Source organism: Musca domestica, unplaced genomic scaffold (genome assembly GCF_030504385.1).
Source record: "Musca domestica strain aabys unplaced genomic scaffold, Musca_domestica.polishedcontigs.V.1.1 12, whole genome shotgun sequence".
Classification (NCBI taxonomy): Eukaryota; Metazoa; Arthropoda; class Insecta; order Diptera; family Muscidae; genus Musca; species Musca domestica.
In genome coordinates, this window is record NW_026712155.1 from 2,744,234 (window position 1) to 2,762,308 (window position 18,075).

At 36.8% G+C, this 18,075-nt stretch overlaps 2 protein-coding genes and 1 long non-coding RNA gene across 3 annotated transcripts; 2 read left to right on the top strand and 1 right to left on the bottom strand.

Annotated features, from left to right (window-relative positions):
• The first annotated feature begins 725 nt into the window (after positions 1-725).
• Positions 726-4,685, top strand: LOC101897030 (arrestin domain-containing protein 3). The gene is made up of 4 exons (XM_005176163.3): positions 726-1,247; positions 1,327-1,649; positions 1,707-2,427; positions 3,792-4,685. The coding sequence occupies exons 1-4, from the start codon at positions 1,136-1,138 to the stop codon at positions 4,208-4,210; spliced, it is 1,575 nt and encodes a 524-aa protein (XP_005176220.2). The 5' UTR covers positions 726-1,135; the 3' UTR covers positions 4,211-4,685.
• A 2,856-nt stretch (positions 4,686-7,541) lies between these two features.
• On the top strand, positions 7,542-9,294 carry LOC101896858 (arrestin domain-containing protein 1). Its single transcript, XM_005176162.4, has 3 exons — positions 7,542-7,739; positions 7,851-8,858; positions 8,968-9,294. Exons 1-3 carry the CDS (start codon positions 7,619-7,621, stop codon positions 9,183-9,185), a joined length of 1,347 nt encoding a protein of 448 aa, XP_005176219.1. The 5' UTR covers positions 7,542-7,618; the 3' UTR covers positions 9,186-9,294.
• A 1,752-nt stretch (positions 9,295-11,046) lies between these two features.
• Positions 11,047-14,051, bottom strand: LOC101894843 (uncharacterized). Its single transcript, XR_009344315.1, has 4 exons — positions 13,830-14,051; positions 11,829-11,999; positions 11,586-11,773; positions 11,047-11,521 (listed from the first exon to the last, which is right to left on the bottom strand). It is a non-coding gene; the product is annotated as an uncharacterized LOC101894843 (long non-coding RNA).
• Between the last annotated feature and the right edge of the window lie 4,024 nt (positions 14,052-18,075).

Sequence of the window (18,075 nt, forward strand, 5' to 3'; positions counted from 1 at the left end):
TACAGTTATTTGGGACCTATATCAAAACTTATGGCTATATAGCCCGTTTTCAATACTAAAAATCCTGCAGACCAAAAACACATTTGAGTAAAATTTTATCAACTTATTTAATTTCGATCGGATTTCCAAAGACTAAATCGAAAAGATAGCATTTTTTGCTGATCAAGAATATATATATATGTTGTGCTGTCTAAAATGTATATTTCGAGGTATATCTTCCATACTATGGTGGAGGCTATAAAAAACACCATCTTATGGACTGGTTCCGTCAAAATCGACGTTTATGCTGAATTTCACAATTCAGGCTTTAGCAGTATCTACTGTATATAGATAAAATACATAGATATATTCTATCTTTTGCAATGAAGATTTATATCTCATCTAAAAGACCAAGATGTAGAATATCTCGATATATCAATTGTTATATAAAACCAAGAGGTGTTCCATGTTATATCAGGAACCTAGAAGAATATCTAAATGTTATTAAAAACCTTAAGAGTTACATATCGCCTATCACCACATGATTTATTTTATTAAAGAAATCTAGATATCTTCTGGTCCTATATACGTTTCAGGGGTGTTCGGTTTGACATAGAAGTTGTTGAGTTATTTTTTGTTCTGCATTCATCCCATATTACCTTCTTTACGATATTATTTATTTTATTTATTTTGCCTTTATAGAAGACTTTGAATCTTCAAGATAAGCATATGACCAAGAGAGAGACTTGGCAAAGGAAAAATCCATTTCCAATGTTGCATCGTTTATTTTTTCCAATACCTCCTAGAACCTGTCACCAACGCTTTGCTAAACTTAACATATGAACCCAACTAATTGGCACCCTCGGGGTGAGACAGAGTATATCAATAGCTATGCCTCAGACACAGACAACACAAACCCCTCCATCCCCCTCACAGTATGTCATGCCATTGTTTATGGCTGCTGGCAGAATGATATGCTTGGTAGCTGCTTAAGAGCTGTGGTGCCTGAATTGGCACAACATTTGCCAAAGGATGCTGTAAGGAGAAGGTTGTGTTTTTGTTGCCAAACAAAAGAAGCAAGTGTTAAATTTATTTTCTTTTGCGATAAGAAAAAAGTCTTTTAAATACTAAATTTTATTATAATTTTGGAAACAAAATGCCAACTACATGTGAATTCGAATTGGATCGCTTGAATCCGATTTATTCCTCGGGAGAATACATCAATGGACGCATACTATTGCGTACGGAAAAAGTGAAGCGTGTTAATGGTAAGTTAGTTTATTTAATTCAAATTTGGTGATTATATACCCCTCCCCCACATGGATTACATCATTACATCGTAAATAGCCGTCTATGTAACACTGGAAGGTGAGGCGAAGGTTCAATGGTCGATAAGTGGCCGAGAATCGGCGAGTTATTGCGGCCACCAACAGTATTTGTACTCACGTGCAAATGTCTTTGACAACTCGGAGTTTGCGGCAGGTCTGCATGTGTATGTGTTAACATTGCGTATACCACCCGACTGCCCCTCGTCCTGCAAAGGACCCTATGGCTATATTGCCTACAATATTTCCCTGGTTATTGACAAACAAAGGACATTTGATGAAGTGTTTCGCAAACCTATTTGTGTGGTGCAAACGCTGGACTTGAACTTTCATCCGGAATATGCGGTAAGTGTTTTGGAATAATTGCTCCAATGGGAATCGGAAAAATTATTTTTGTTTCAGTTGCCCGTCAAAGCTGAAAACATCAAATATCTATGCCAGTGGCCTTGTACCTCAGGTCCCCTGTGCTTTAGCCTTATGCTACCCTATGCCGGCTTTGTACCCGGCCAACACATCAAATACTTTCTCGAGCTAGACAATCAGTCACCGCATTATGACATTGTGGGCGTGGAGGCATCTCTGAAGCAGCACTATGTGTTTTTGGCGCGCAAACCCATGAAACGCAATTTCCACACGAAAACATTGGTCAAGAGCAGCATCGACGAGAGCACACTGCGCCTGACCAAACGTCTATACGAGGGCACGCTCTATGTGCCGAACGATATACCAAGGTCAACGCTAAATCTCAACTACATTGTCTTCATACACTATATGCTGCAGGTCAAGCTGAAAACGGGTGCCTTCCACTATGACACTGACATTTCGGTTCCGGTCATAATTGGCACCGAGCCATTGCGCCAATTTCGCGAAGAACAACAACGGCTGCAGAGGAATGCCAATAGGAATTGCAACATTTGTACGGGCAACAATAGCTGTCAACGAAGTGATACGACGGCCAGCACGAATAGTGGAGAATCTGGTGGTAATCTGGTAACATCACAACCGACTTTGAGATTACGTCGCGAGTTGGAAGAGCTGTTGGAGTCACAGGAAGAGGAAGTGATTAGTGATACTAATTTGAAAGATGTTCTGGACGATGAACCGCCTTCGTACGACAGTTGTTGTGAGTAAACCTATTATTTCTATACCCTCAGCCATATGACTACAGATACGGCTAAAACGTGCCTCATCGAAATAACGGTTTTAGCCCCTAGGACTCTTTGGACCAAATCCGTTTCCAGATATTCGATTTAATCCAATTATGGTACATCGTAATATTATTGTACAACTTAGATCGAGTTCGGAGATGGACAATATCGGTGCTTCTGGTAGAAATTAAAAAAAAATTCTACTGGATAGAAATAGAAATGATAACCCGATTTTGTTCCAACTTTGCGAATCCTAATATTTTGTATCAGTGCTAGGTCAGGCGTGAAAATGGACAGTATCGGCCCACTACATCAAGTACCTCCACCACAAAGGGTCAACATTTTGAATAATTATAACACAACATTTATATAAACCCAAGATCTGGTTTGAAGATGTGATATATCGGTCAAATCCTTCTGGTACCTCCCCCACAAATGGTCAACATTTCTAATATGGGTCCAAATTTTGAATAACCAAAGCGAGCATAAAATCCGAAATAAACATCCGCCTCTCTTCAAATTTCACACATGCCATTATTTTTACTAAACCAAGATCTTCACTGAAAATGAGATATATCGGCGCATTTCTCTTGGCACCTCCCCCACAAAGTGTTCATGATTTTGAAAAACAAAACGCTAAAAGAAAGCGAAATAAGCATCCGATCTTCTTCAAATTTCACATATCCAAAGATTTTTGGTAACGAATGGTCTGTTGTGAAGTTGATATATATCTGCGAATCCCTTCTGGTACCTAACCCACAAAGATTCACAATTTCCAATACTTTTATCTGTCATAACAAGTCAGCGATTCCTTACAACTTGCTATTTATTTCAAATATTTCTCTCAACCACAAACCTGAGTTGAATATGGAATCTATACGAATTTATGATTTCGCATAAAATTGGATATAAATATTCGATTTTCTTATAATTGCCCATTTGCCCATACAAATATGTTTTATCTGTTTCTGATGAAGTATGAAAATGAAATACTTCGTTCGATTATATCTGGTACTTCACGCACATTTCAACATTTTCTACAAAATTTTCACATATCTCAGGAATTAACCAATATAGTCCAATCCAGGGACGTCACAATATTTGTATTATATTTATTTATGTCCGATACGAAATGTACAAATTTGGTCCATTCTTTCGGAACCTACTCCATAAAAGGTCAAAAATTTGAATAATCGTAACATAAGTCAATATATATTTCAATAATCGAACATTGGCTGAGGGTATACATCGGTCGGAACAACCGACTGATATTTTTTAACTTGTTTTTATATATATTTTGATTACTATATAGTGTTAATCATATTTATTGTCATTTCAGTACCGCCATCGTTTAGTTTTGCCACCACAATGGGAAGTCAGGCTGCCATGGAAGTATCGGAAGTAAAACGGATCGAACAACAACGAATCAATATTCAACTGCCACAATTCCCCGGTTACAACACCTTCAACTCGCACACCCAATCGCCGTGTTATCCATCGGACTCGTTGCTAGACGAAGAGCATTTTTATAACTCCTGCCGATCATTGATGACCGATCGTACAGGAAGGTCTTTGGATACCCTAGATGTTCTTAGCAATGAAGAAGACAATGAGAATCCCAATAATGGAGAGAGCATCGATGATGAGAGGGAAGATGGAAACGCAATTGATGAGAACAATGAAGTCGAGCCAAATAATGCCACTGATTCTGGAGGAGAAGAAGAAGCACATGAAGATGTTGCCAAAGAAGACAATTGAATTACAGACCTTAGTATTAAACTATGGGAATATACTTTTTGCCGACCATTAGTAATAGAGCAATATATACATACATCGGGACTATATAAATCTGTAGTATAAGAGTTTTGGGTTATTCAATTATTTTCGAATACGCAAACAAATATTTTATAAATATTAGCCAGCCATACCGAAAAATTCTATTCCAAACTAATTTTTGTCTAGTATACGATATTCATAAAACTATATAAACTTAAAATGAAAATTCTCTTAGTCATGGCTGCCAAAAATAGGTAAAATAATTTAGTTATTTAAAACAACAATTACTCTATGACTGAAAGTAAAATTAAATTAAAATTCTCAAAAATTAATTAACGTCCAAATTAACATTCATTTCGATTTGCTTTAAATTTATATTAACAAATGTGTAAGACAACATGCCAAAAATATGCCTTTCAACCAAATGAGATACCTCATTGTATTTTAAAAAATAATAATAATAATTATTATTATTATTATGACAACAAAAACAATACTCATTAATTGTAAGCTTAAAATTAGAAATTTGTTAATAAGCGCCTTTACATTGACAATAAAGTATAAAGAATAACATTTATCGAGACAATTCCGTTGTATACATTGTAATAAAGAAGAGGTTAACATTGATAGTTATGTTATTAACATTGGAAAGCTTTTGTGACAATAACAGAAAAAGCTTTTATGTAGAGGAATTTGTAGATAAATGGGGGAATGTTAGGAACATTACACTGGTGATATTTAGAATAAGACAAGACTATATTCAGTTCATTTTTATCCAAGTAGATTGAGTTCGGGTGAAAAACTTCGAAAAGGAAGCGAAAAGTAAAATTCTTTTTGAGAGAAGAAGTGAAGTACGTAACCTTTGCTGATATCATTGTCTGGTTTCATTAGCGAATCCATTCCGATATGGCTTACGAAGTTGGCCATAAGTTGATATGTTGAATTCTTCACAGATGCACCAATTCTGTATATACAGGGTGGGATGAAAAAACTGGATCCAACTTCAGACTGCTGTGATTTATAAGTCACTTGTCCGACAGCTGTTAAAATTATTCCAGTGACAGCTCTTTATATTGTTTATATGCATACAAAAGCATTTTGGTGAGAATTTTCCAGAAAAAAATTATTCGTGATGGAATTCAGGCGTGATAGTGTGATTTCTTTATATTTGTTTGGAAAAGCCAAGTGGCTAACGTTAGAGCACTCCAGCATTTAAATGTGAATAAAACTTTTGTGTCTCGTACCATCGCTCGTTACCGCGGTACTGGTAGCGTTGCCCGACGTCAAGGAAGTGGACGGAAGAAAACAGCAACATCAGCAGAAATGGTTCGAAAAGTAAAGAAGCGACTTTATCGAAACCCCGGATACCAATCCCTTGGACTATTGTATCTGGAGTATTTTGAAAAGCGGGTGGGCATTAAAAAATACCAACGTCTCGATAACCTCAAGCAAGCGCTTCGCCGGGAATGGGCTAAAATACCGCAGAGCAACATTCGGGCAGCATGTGACGGATTTATTGGCCGTTTGAAGGCCATAATTCGTGTCAAAGGTGACCAATTCGAACAAATCTAAACATATTTCATACAGTTATATGGGAGATATACGATGTCGTGGACCTATATGGACAATTTCCTTTCAGGTGGTGGAGTACTTACAAGGAACTCCTTGTGTGGATTTTAAGCCAATTCCATTGAAAATTGCGGATAAAATTATCAAAATACCCAATGTCGGGGGCACCATTGTATGGGGGTTATACGATATCGTGGACCTATATAGACAATTCTTTTTCAGAGGATAAAGTACTCACAGAGAGCTCTTTGTGTAGAGTTTCAGACAATTCCATTGAAATATGTGGTTATAATCATCAAAATACCGAAAATCGGGAGGTACCGTTATATGGGGACCATTCGATATCGTGGACCGATATAACACATCTTCGAACTTTACCTGCCTGCATACAAAATACTGATCTGTGCAAAATTTTAGCTTCCTATCTTAATTCGTTTTGACTCTAGCGTGATTACAACAGACGGATAGACGGACGGACGGACAGAATTTTTCGCTGATCAAGAATATATATACTTTTTTTGGGTCTAAAATTATTATTTCGATGAGTTACAAACGGAATGACGAACTTAATATACCCTCCATAGGTGGAGAAGAATAAACAGTTTTCTAAAGTGAGGTCTGTGAATACAAACCCAAAACTCTTGCGAATTTGAACAAAGAGTAAAACTCCCTCGAATTAGAGTGGGAGCACTCCAAGGAGCATAGAGAACATCGAGCAAATTCAATTTTTCGATGTCGATGGAATATGGTGACCTCGTTTCCTACTTTTTGAGTGGTTACTCTTGCACACATGCACACACAAATTAGAAAACCAAATAATTTTTCCGACTCATTTTTACCCTTAAAACAATCTCTTGCTCTATTTACAGTGATTCTGCTCCCACTCTAGTTTTTCAAACAGGTGCGGCTTGGAAGCGCTGCCACACAAAACAAAAGAGTGGAGAGAAGACTTCGTACAAAACTCTCACACTTGGAGCAATCCTGCTCGCGAGTAAATTTCGCTTCCGAGTGAAAACCAGCAAATCTGTGCTATAGGTAAGAGCGGATTCCAGAGATTATGAAAACACTGATTCTTTTCGATCAAACTCTCTGTGTAAATGTGAGACAAGAGTGTTGTGTTGTGTATGCGTTAAACACTTCAATCAATGTTCGAAAAAAGTTTTTTAAATAAGTTTTCTGATAAATTTCAAAATAACAATGAATCATTTAATTGAAGTGGTTTCACTTTCAATATCAACAAAACTGTAAACAAAGTATGTTAGGAACTTATCGCAATTATTATGGAATTCTCATATAGATTGTAAAAAGATACTAAGTTTAGGTAGTTAAACTAAACGTATGTATTTTAAGTTATCTAATATTACATTTTTAGGTCATTGAAATAATAGATCCCAATTATTTCGAACTTCTTTAACACTGTCCACTACTTGAAAATCCATTAGAATTAGCCCTTAATTTTGTACTCTCTATACGCTGTAAAAAATATTAATTAAACAGATAGGTAGACTAATTTTATGAATATTTATGGGCTCTCGAATGCCATGCGTATCTTATTAAAATTGCCAAATAAAGAAATGTTAGGCCATCAAAATATTCAATCGATATCTGATTTTTTTTTTGGTAGAAACAAAATTTTTGCATATCGATACGAATTGAATTATGGTGAGTGATAAGATAAAAGTCCGGAACCGTGTACAATAAAAATTCGCACGGACACCGAAATGAAATAATACCAGACCAATAATATTGACTGGTTTCAGTTTGCGCTAGGACAGCGCCGTGAGAGCATTAACAAATAATCCGTTTTCCCAAGTTGCACAAATGAATTTGGTTTCGTGTTCTCTACAACTGGAACATTTCAGTGATAGCTATCGGCCGGGCGATGTGATAAAAGGTTTCGCAGTTTTCAATGTGAACGGTAGCAGTCCGATTCTAATCAAAGGTGAATTGAATGAAAGTGCAAACCACTCAAAATAGTGACTCATTTGTTGATTGAGCAAATAAATAATTGTTTGGGTGTTTATCGTTTTTTTTTTTGTTTTATTTGTTAAAGCTTTATCAATACAATTTTCCGGCTATGCCAGTTGCAAATGGGAAAAAGAACAGCCAAAGAAAAAGAAAGCGAAACCTAAACCCAAGGAGTACTATGTCAATCGCGAGGATTATATTTTCACCAAAAACTATTTATTTGGCTCCGAAGATGCCAACCCCAAGGCCATAACTCCAGGAATATACAACTACAACTTTATGGTTCAAATACCCCAAAATGCCCCGTCCACTTTCAATGGTGCCTGGGGTTCAATTGCATACGAGCTGCAGGTACATGCCGATTACATTAGCAATGTGGATTGTTTGTGTACGTCCGTCATAACAGTGGAACAATTGAAAGATCTCAGACGTTGGGCGCCAAACATGGAAAGTCCCATAGAAAGTACCAATCGTGAAACAAAACCTTGTCTGAAATTTTGGCGGCCTCCCCTTCAAGTCTATGCAAATGTACCACAAAGTGGCTATGTGCCCGGCGAATGCATCAGTGTGCATGTCAAAGTGGACAATCATGGCCATGTAAAGCTCAAAGACATCACCACCAAACTGAATCGCATTGTCACCTACAAGGGTAGCTGGAAGGAGAAGAAGCCCCAGGAGACTCGAGAAGTCACTGCCATAGCTTGCAATGTTTACAGCTGTTTTGGGCAAAGTTTCACCGACATACAACACATACAACAATTGGTGGTCCCACAGACGGTGCCAACTTTTGAATTTAGTGAATGTAAGTGTATTAGTGTCACCTACGAAGTGGAAGTGAGTGTTTGCATCCAACGAAAATTGAGATTGTTGACCACTGTTATACCCATTGTGGTGGGTTCCATTTCGCTGAGGAGTGACGTCAAAGTTGTGGAAGAAGCCCCATCCAGCAGTCATGTGTCCGCCATAACGGTGGCCAGATCTATGGATGAATTGAATTTACCCTCCAGCTGGGAGATGAGAGAACAACAGCAGCAACAACTACACCCAAATATCCAAGCAATGGATCAAATGAGTGTCTCGATGACGTCTTTAGGTGAGTTCGCTAATCGAATATTTTATAGAACAATTGAGAGATATAATGGCTACAATAAAGTAGTCATTCCAATAAGAAAATCACTAAATGTATTCTTTCCATTTTTTAGCCTCTTCATTTAGAGAAGCCGACTATATGGCAGCCGTAAAGATCAATAAAAAATCCAAGCACAACATAACCGGTGATGTCTCCGAATTTAAACCCAAATACCTCTATTTTGATCTCCCTCAAGAGTTACAACCCCATTTGGAAGAGGACACACCATCAACTAGTCATTCTCAGGCGAGGCCAACAATAATAGCAAAGTCCACAGATGCTAAATGTTAGACTGAAAATATACAACAAGTTAGAAGAATTAGTTAATATAAGTACAAGAGATTAATATTTTAATTCTTTATAATAATAAAAAAGTAATTACTGTGAATAATGAAAAAAATAGAAATTATTTTAGATTAATAAAATAAAGAAATGGAAAAAGTATATTGGGGAGAAAATATTAGAAAAATAAAGTAAAATTGGAAAATATCAATACATTTATAAAAATATAATTTATGTATGTTACAACTTGCCTCAATAGTGCATATAAAAAAGTGGAGGTGATAGTATTCGGTAGATTAGAGTTAAGTAGATAGGTTTTGGGTTCTCTGACCAAACATTTTTTTTGGGGGCCATTATAAACAGGGTAAGATGAAAAAAATGCAACAAAGTCGAACGCCATAATTTTTACAATTTTTTTTTATATTTTATTGAACGAAAGCAAAAAATGTCGGAAATAGCATCAAATTTCAGAATAAGTTTAGATTTGTTTGAATTGGTCACCTTTGACACGTATTATGACCTTCAAACGGCCAATGACAGCGTCACGAATGTTGCTTTGCGGTATTTTGGCCCATTCCCGGCGAAGCACATGCTTGACGTCATCGACATTTTGGTATTTTTTAGTGCCAATCATGCTTTCCAAAATACTCCTGACACAATGGTCTAACGGATTGGTATCCTGAGATTTTAATGGCAATTGTGCGCTGGAAATGAAACGAGGAACATCATTTTATAACCATTCTTGGTGGTGCGTGCTGATTGCGATGGTGCTGAGTCCTGTTGGAATGTTCAAGGTCTGCAGCCAAAATGTTTGAGTGCCAAAGGCATTAATACACATTCCAGAATATTTTCGCTATAATATTCGACATTTATTCGGTTGCCACACCATCACCATGGCCGGCGCTTGATTTCTGGTGGTCAACCGAAGGTGCACATTTTCAGCTGACCTCTTTGGCAAGTAAACACTATCATTTAGGTTGTTTACAAACAGCTGGACAACGAATGTTTCTCATCAGAGAAACTACTGTATGGGGGCAATAAAAAAACGTGGACCTATAAATAAAATATTTTGCCACGGAAGCTCGAACCTATTATGACCTACAAATACCAATTTTTAGACAAATCCGTGAAAAAATATGTCGAAAACCATAAATATACCGAATATCCGGAAGTACCGTTATATGGAGGCTATACCAAAACGTGGACCTATAAATTTCATTTTCAATACTATGTCAAATAATATGGGCTGTATCGTGATTTCAACTGACAGACAGACGGACATCGTTAAATCGACGCAGAATTTTATGCTGATCATGAATATACTTTATGGGGTCTACGACGAATATTTAGGAATGTTCCAAACGGAATGACAAATTACTTTAATATCAATTATGTTTTTAATGCTTACCTCAATTTGGCTTATGATAACACTATGCAACAGACCATCTAGGATGGAGGTAATAGTATTTGGTTGGTAGATTAAAATCTCAAAAGGTTTTGGGTTGCTAGGCCAAAAATTTTTTTGGACTCATTTTATGTTTTGTCTTAAATATACACAAAGGACCAAATATTTTGCTCTATACGTCGAACAATTTAAGACAGAGCTTTTATATTTGACTCAGGCCTATGGGTCACATGTAGAATCATTTGTACAAAATCGAAATGGCGCTACACGTTTTGGTATAGCCAAAATATAAGAGTATACCCCAATTTCAAGTACTTTTATATTTTTGCAACAACTTTAATGAGGTTTATTAATATTTCAACACTTTATCTAATACTTTCATCAGAGAGTTTCTCTTTTTCTTATAAATTTCACAGCAAAATGCCTTTTTTCCATCTCCTTGTTTGTCAAGACCATTATCGTATACCCCAGCATTATGGAATTGCTTAGAAAATGCCAAGATATCTATGGGTATCTCTTGTCTCAGGCATTCAGCATCATTATCATCATGGACTAGTAGCCAAAGTTCATAATGAACATTTAAAATCCTATTCAAAGTAATGTGTGTCGTTGTTGTTGTATCCTTTGGTATTTCAAAATTACAGCATATCTCCTCAGTACTGCTCTTTGCTGATACGTCACATTTCTCGGTATTTAAAATACGCATTTGATTTAGATGTTCATCAAAATCCAGTACCACACCATTCCTCTGATGTTTCGAGCTATGATGATTATAGGTTAGGTATTGTCTTAGTTGGGCACGAAATTTATAAGTTTTGTATGGCAAAGGAATGGAAATCTGGGCCTGAATGTGAATTTCCTCACCAGGTTGAAAACAAGATTTCTCCATGCGAGTTTGCAGTTTAACAGCCTTGAAGGTTGTTATATCGAACAAAGGATGCTGAAAAAAGTTTTTTTCTCTAATAAATTGCCATAATTTGCCCCATTATTACATATGAGCTTACCTCTTTTGTGGGATTGCAAAGCCTCACAACTTTTAAATCGCATTCGCATTCCCTTGTGCCATGTGACGTCCTGCAGATTGCTTTCAGTTTGTAGCACACAAAGCCAAATTCAAAATTGCCGGAAGAAACACAATCATGGGGTATTTTGGTTTGAAAGGTCTTTTCCAATATTCCTTTGCCAGAATGTACTAAAATAATTCAGATAATATTAAAAAAATTATAACATCAAAAATACCCACGTACCTTCACTATTGACAATCAGAGACAGACGTCGCGATACGATGTATTTTCGTTCAAAGTGTCGCTGAGATACTTGTTTTCGTCGATAGTAAATATTTAAATCGTCTCTGTGTTCTTTCAAGTCTTTATCATGCCATGAAATTTCACTTAGACCTGTAAATTCTACTGTCAAATCTTGAAAAAATGGAGAAAGGTAAATCATTTGCAAGTTGAGAAAATGGTAGAACTAGTATTTATTTAGATATATAGGATGAAGGTAGGAATATAAATACATTTCGATACACCTTGAGTGAGAGAGGATCATCATATATTTATCTTAGGGCTTTCCGCCAATATTTTGTATATGTGTGATACCCCTATGCGGTGTAAATGTTTGAAAACCAAAATTGTTCATACTCCAAGATGTGCGTTTTTTTTTATTTTTGAAAATGACATCTACTAGAACAGTGCAAACTATGTGTCGGACGTCCGACATGTAAAAATTCAATTTTTATACCCCACACCACATAGTGGTAAGGAGCGAGATGGAGAAGGAAGCGAGAATCAATTTCTGAGTCGATTTATAAAAATCACTCCGTTTGTTCGTCCGTCGGTCCATGCAGGTCGAATTTATTATCCGATTGAGACGAAATTTTCCAAACAATATTTGTTTGGCCCAAGGCCGACCCCATTGGTGAGAATCCGTTCAAATTTAAATGTAGCACTTATACACTTCAACCAATTTCGGGTTAATTGTACACCAAGTTTTATCGAGATCGGTTCAGATTTTTAAATACCTTCGATATAGTTTTTCATCCGATTTTAGAACTTTTGTCCACCATACATGGAATATCAGCCCAAATTGGATAATTTTTTTATATTAAACTGAATTTTTTCATTTTCTGAAACTCGGTCCGGTAAATCCATTGCTCCAATAAATATTTTTTACTATAATCCTTATCGATCTGCACTGTACAGGGCGAGATAAAAAAACCGCTACAAAGTCAAACGCCATAATTTTTGCTTTTTTTATTAAATTTTATTGAATGAAAGCAAAAAATGTCGGTATTAGCATCAAATTTTAGAATAAATTTAGATTTGTTTGAATTAGTCACCTTTGACACGAATTATGGCCTTCAAACTGCCAATGAAACCGTCACACGCTGACCGAATGTTTCTCTGCGATATTTTGGCCCATTCCCGACGAAGCGCTTGCTTGAGGTGATCGACACTTTGGTATTCATTAGTGTCAACCTTGCTTTCCAATATGCTCCAGACACAATAGTCCAGCGGATTGATATCCGGAGATCTTGGTGGCCATTGTGCTCTGGAAATGAAGCGAGGAACCTCATTTTGTAATCACTCTTGGGAGGCGCGTGCTGAGTCCTGTTGGAATGTCCAAGTTCTGGGACCAAAATGTTTGCGTGCCCAAAGCTTAAATACACCCTCCAGAATATTTTCGCGATAATATTCGGCATTTATTCTGATGCCACGGTCGATTAATACGAGTGGAGAGCGACCATCAGCTGTTATGGCGACCTACGCCATCACCATGGCCGGCTTGAGGTTTGACTTCTGGTGGCCAGCCAAAGTTGCACATTTTCAGCTGACCTCTTCTTTCAAGTAAACACAATCATTTCGCTTGTTTACAAACTGCTGCACAACCAATGTTTTCTCATCGGAGAAAACCAAATTCGGCAGTTCACCATTTTCGGCCAAGCGAAGCAACTTTTTAGCTCTTTTGAGTCTATTTTCTTTTTGTTGCGGTGTAATGTGAAATTGGTTGCAGATTTTCATCTCACTCTGTATGTGGTTTGTGAATTTGTCTTTTTAGGGTATATCTCAATATCATCAATATCATATCAATGTCAATAGCATTTACCATATTTAATCATTTTCCTATGTCCTTCTTTAAATAACTTCTTCTATGGGCACTCTACCCAGATTAAGTGGATTATTTCGTAGAACATTTTACTTTATTTCGAAAACTTTAAACAATCACTTTATTTTTTATATCAAAATTACCTGCAATAAAAATGGGCTCTTCTAAAGTTGCACAACTCCTTTCAGTAGATCGCCAGTGTAAAATATATTCGAATTATTGTCCAATTTAATTGAAAAATTTACATTACTCAGGTTATTATTTAAAACTCGATCAGATTCCATTTTCTAACAAAAATAACAACAAAAAAAAAACGACAAAATAATCAATCTGTGTTCTATTACGTCCGATTAAAGAGGGGAACTTTCTTCACGAATGCTAAAAATCCACTAACAACGAATCATTGATATTTGTATCTTATCATTTATGTATGTTTGTATATACCTGTGCATTATTTGTATGTATGCTTCCGAAAACAAGGTTTCATAGATAAGCTTTTATTCTATATCTGAATTCGATTGCAATGTTTAGCTACGTTGCCATTAGGATTTTCCCATTGATAGTTGTTCTTTCGATGCTTTCAAATAATTCATTTAAATAACAAATTAATATTTAATATAGGATTGAGTTCGGGTATTCTAAAGTCTCCCAAAATGCTTTCATGCATTATTTAGTGGTGTTAGTAATTGTAATTGGATATCGAATGAATAATAATTAAAGGCATATATGTCTGTATTTATGTTGTGTATTATCTCTGTTTTACAACTATTGTTAAAGACATTATTTGATGTGCGATTAATGACAAACAAAAATGAAATGACTCATTCTTGTATTGTTCCATATATTTGACGTCATGGTTTGGGAGTGTAAAATTTTAATTACTGTATTTTGAGCCTTAAAAAATTGGGCATATCTTGGATGATTTATATTAAACATGATCTATATGGGCACACAAATCCTCGTGATTTTCTGCGTTTTAAGCAAAACATGTAACCAAATGAACATAAATGGGGTTCCCAGTGTGTAAAAAACAGTTCTATTAAAAAAAAAACATAAAAAATCAATAAGTTCGGCCGGGCCGAACTTTGAATATCCTCCACCATTTGGAAGGAATTTGCAAATTTTCAAAGAAAAACCAGTAAGGAAAGCTCAAAAGTCGGGCGGGGCCGACTATATGATACCCTACACCACTATGCATATTTAGTAGAGCTCTCGTAAAAAGGTTTATACAGGGCATTTCAGAGCTCTATGAGATATTTGGTACAAAATCAAAATCTATCTAATTCTATCGTGCATTTTACGAACTATAGCTATCTCTGAACCGGGTTTCTCCAAATTTGACGCATTAGCTTCTAGACTGAATTCGGTCTTATGTACGAAAATTCAGGTGATTTGGGCTGATATTGACCATTTAGTGCACATTCAACCCGAAATCGGATGAAGATATGTATGGGAGCAATGTCCAAATCTGAACCGATTTCGATAAAATTTAAAACAGCTATTCCTGTGCTCCATCTAATACCTGGTACCAAATATCAGGGTTGTGGAGTGAATATTACGAATGTAAGGGACTAAAACACTAAATCTGATGAAACATATATATGGTTGCTATATCTATATCTGAACCGATTTTCACTAAATTTTATATACTTGCTTCTAGGCTGAATTTGGTCCGATGTACTAAAATTCAGTCCATTTGGACTTATATCGGCCATTTGGGGCACAATTAACCCGAAATCGGATGAAGATATATATGGGAGCTATATCCAAATCTGAACCGATTTCGATAAAATTACAAACAGCTATTTCTGGGCTGTATCTTATATCTGGTACCAAATATCATTCTTGTGGAGTGCATATTACGAATGTGAGAGGCTTAAACACCAAATCGGATAAATCATATATATGGGAGCTATAGCTGTTTCTGAACCGATTTGTTGTATTTGCTTTAAGGCTAATCTCGGTCACATGTGCCAAAATTCGGGCCATTTGGGCTGATATTGTCCATTTGGTGGTCAATTCACCCGAAATCGGATGAAAATATATATGGGAGCTATATCCAAATCTGAACCGATTTCGATAAAATTTAAAACAGCTATTTCTGTGCTCCATCTAATACCTGGTACCAAATATCACGGTTGTGGAGTGCATAGTAGGAATGTGAGGGATTTAAAGATCAAATCGGATGAAAGATATATATGGGAGCTATAGCTATATCTGAACTGATTTTCTCCAAATTTTATATACTTACTTCTAGGCCGAACTCGGGTGGGTGTGCCAAAATTCAGGTAATTTGGACTGATAGTGGACATTTGGTGGTCAATTAACCCGAAATCGGATGAAGATATATATGGGAGCTATATCTAAATTTGATCCGATTCTCACTAATTTCAATAGGGTTCGTCCTTGGGCCAAAAAAATATTGTTTGGAAAATTTCATCTCAATCGGATAATAAATGCGACCTGCATTTTGTTCACAAGAATACATGGACAGACGGACGGACGGACGGACAGACAGACGGACTGACATGCATAAATCGACTCAGAAAGTGATTCTATGAAGGTTCTCAAAAGTAACTATGGGTCTATCTCGTTTCCTTCTCCATGTTACAAACAAATGCACAAAGACATAATACCATTACCACTATGTGGTGTAGGGTATAAAGACGCTAAAATCAGCAAAATACCGAATTTAGGGAGGTTATATGGGGCCTTTATGAAGGCGAGGTCCACGTCTTGTGAAATGTGAAATTTTCTGTCATAGGATGTAGTACCCATTAAGAACATATGCCTGCAGATAAAACACACCTATGCGAAAAATTTTATGAACCTACTTAATTTCGTTCGGAAGCTCGAGTCGCTTCTATAGATGGACAGACAGCCAAAGAGCGGACATCGCTAAATCGACATAGAATTTTATGATAATCAAGAATACAGGGTGAGATGAAAAAACTACAACCAACTTCAGACTGCTGTCATTTCTAAGCCACTTGTCCGAGAGCTGTTAAAATTATTCCTGTGACAGCTCATTATATTGTTTAGAAGCGTACAGAAGCATTTTGATGAGAATTTTCCAGAAAAAAAGTTATTCGTGATGGAGCCCGACGTCAAGGAAGTGGACAGAAGAAAACAGCTACATCAGCAGAAATGGTTCGAAAAGTAAAGAGGCGACTTGATCGAAACCCGCAGTGCAGTGACCGAAAAATGGCTCGTTACCTGAACATATCGCAATATTCCATTCGGCAAAAATTGAAAAATGAGCTCGGCGTAAAGCAATTGAAATTCGATAAAGTGTAAGAACTTACACCGCTGCAGAAAGAAAATAGACCCAAAAGAGCTAAAAAGTTGCTTCGCTTGGCCGAAAGTGGTGAACTGCCGGATTTGGTTTTCTCCGATGAGAAAACATTCATTGTCCAGCAGTTTGTAAACAAGCAAAACGATCGTGTTTACCTGCCAAAGAGGTCAGCTGAAAATATGCACCTTCGGCTGGCCATCACAACTCAAGCGCCGGCCATGGTGATGGTGTGGGCCGCCATAACAGCCGGTGGTCGCTCTCCGCTCGTATTAGTCGACCGTGGCATCAGAATAAATGCCGAATATTATCGCGAAAATATTCTAGAGGGTGTATTTAAGCCTTGGACATGTAAATATTTTGGCCGCAGACCTTGAACATTCCAACAGGACTCAGCACCGTCGCACTCAGCATGCGCCACCCAAGAATGGTTACAAAATGAGGTTCCTTGCTTCATTCCCAGCGCAGGATGGCCACTAAAATCTCCGGATATCAATCCGTTGAACTATTGTGTCTGGAGTATTTTGGAACGCAAGGTTGGCACTAAAAAATACCAAAGTGTCGATCACCTTAAGCAAGCGCTTCGCCGGGAATGGGCCAAAATACTGCAGAGTAACATTCGGGCAGCCTGTGACGGCACGAATAATGGCATTCATTGGCCGTTTGAATGCCAATATTCGTGCCAAAGGTGATAAATTCGAACAAATCTAAATTTATTCTAAAATTTGATGCTATTTCCGACAGTTTTTGCTTTCATTCTATAAAATTAAAGAAAAAATTTAATAATTACCCTGTACTATAACCTGTACTATAAGGAAGAGAATATCATTGTTTCGAAAAGAACCAACAATCCTCACCAGTTGCCTTGATTCCTGTTGTTATTACAATTATCAAATACAGCATATTGATGTGTTATATATACCTCAACTTCCATACCTTAGTGTGCCTATGACCCAAATTATTGTCATCTAGGTCGATCCCTTGGAAAGTAAAAGCGATTTCCATTAAAGGAAGTATATTTTTACCTTGTTGGGTTCGTTGAGTTACAAACTCATGACAATCTTAATATAAATCCATATTATGTATGGTGGAGGGCA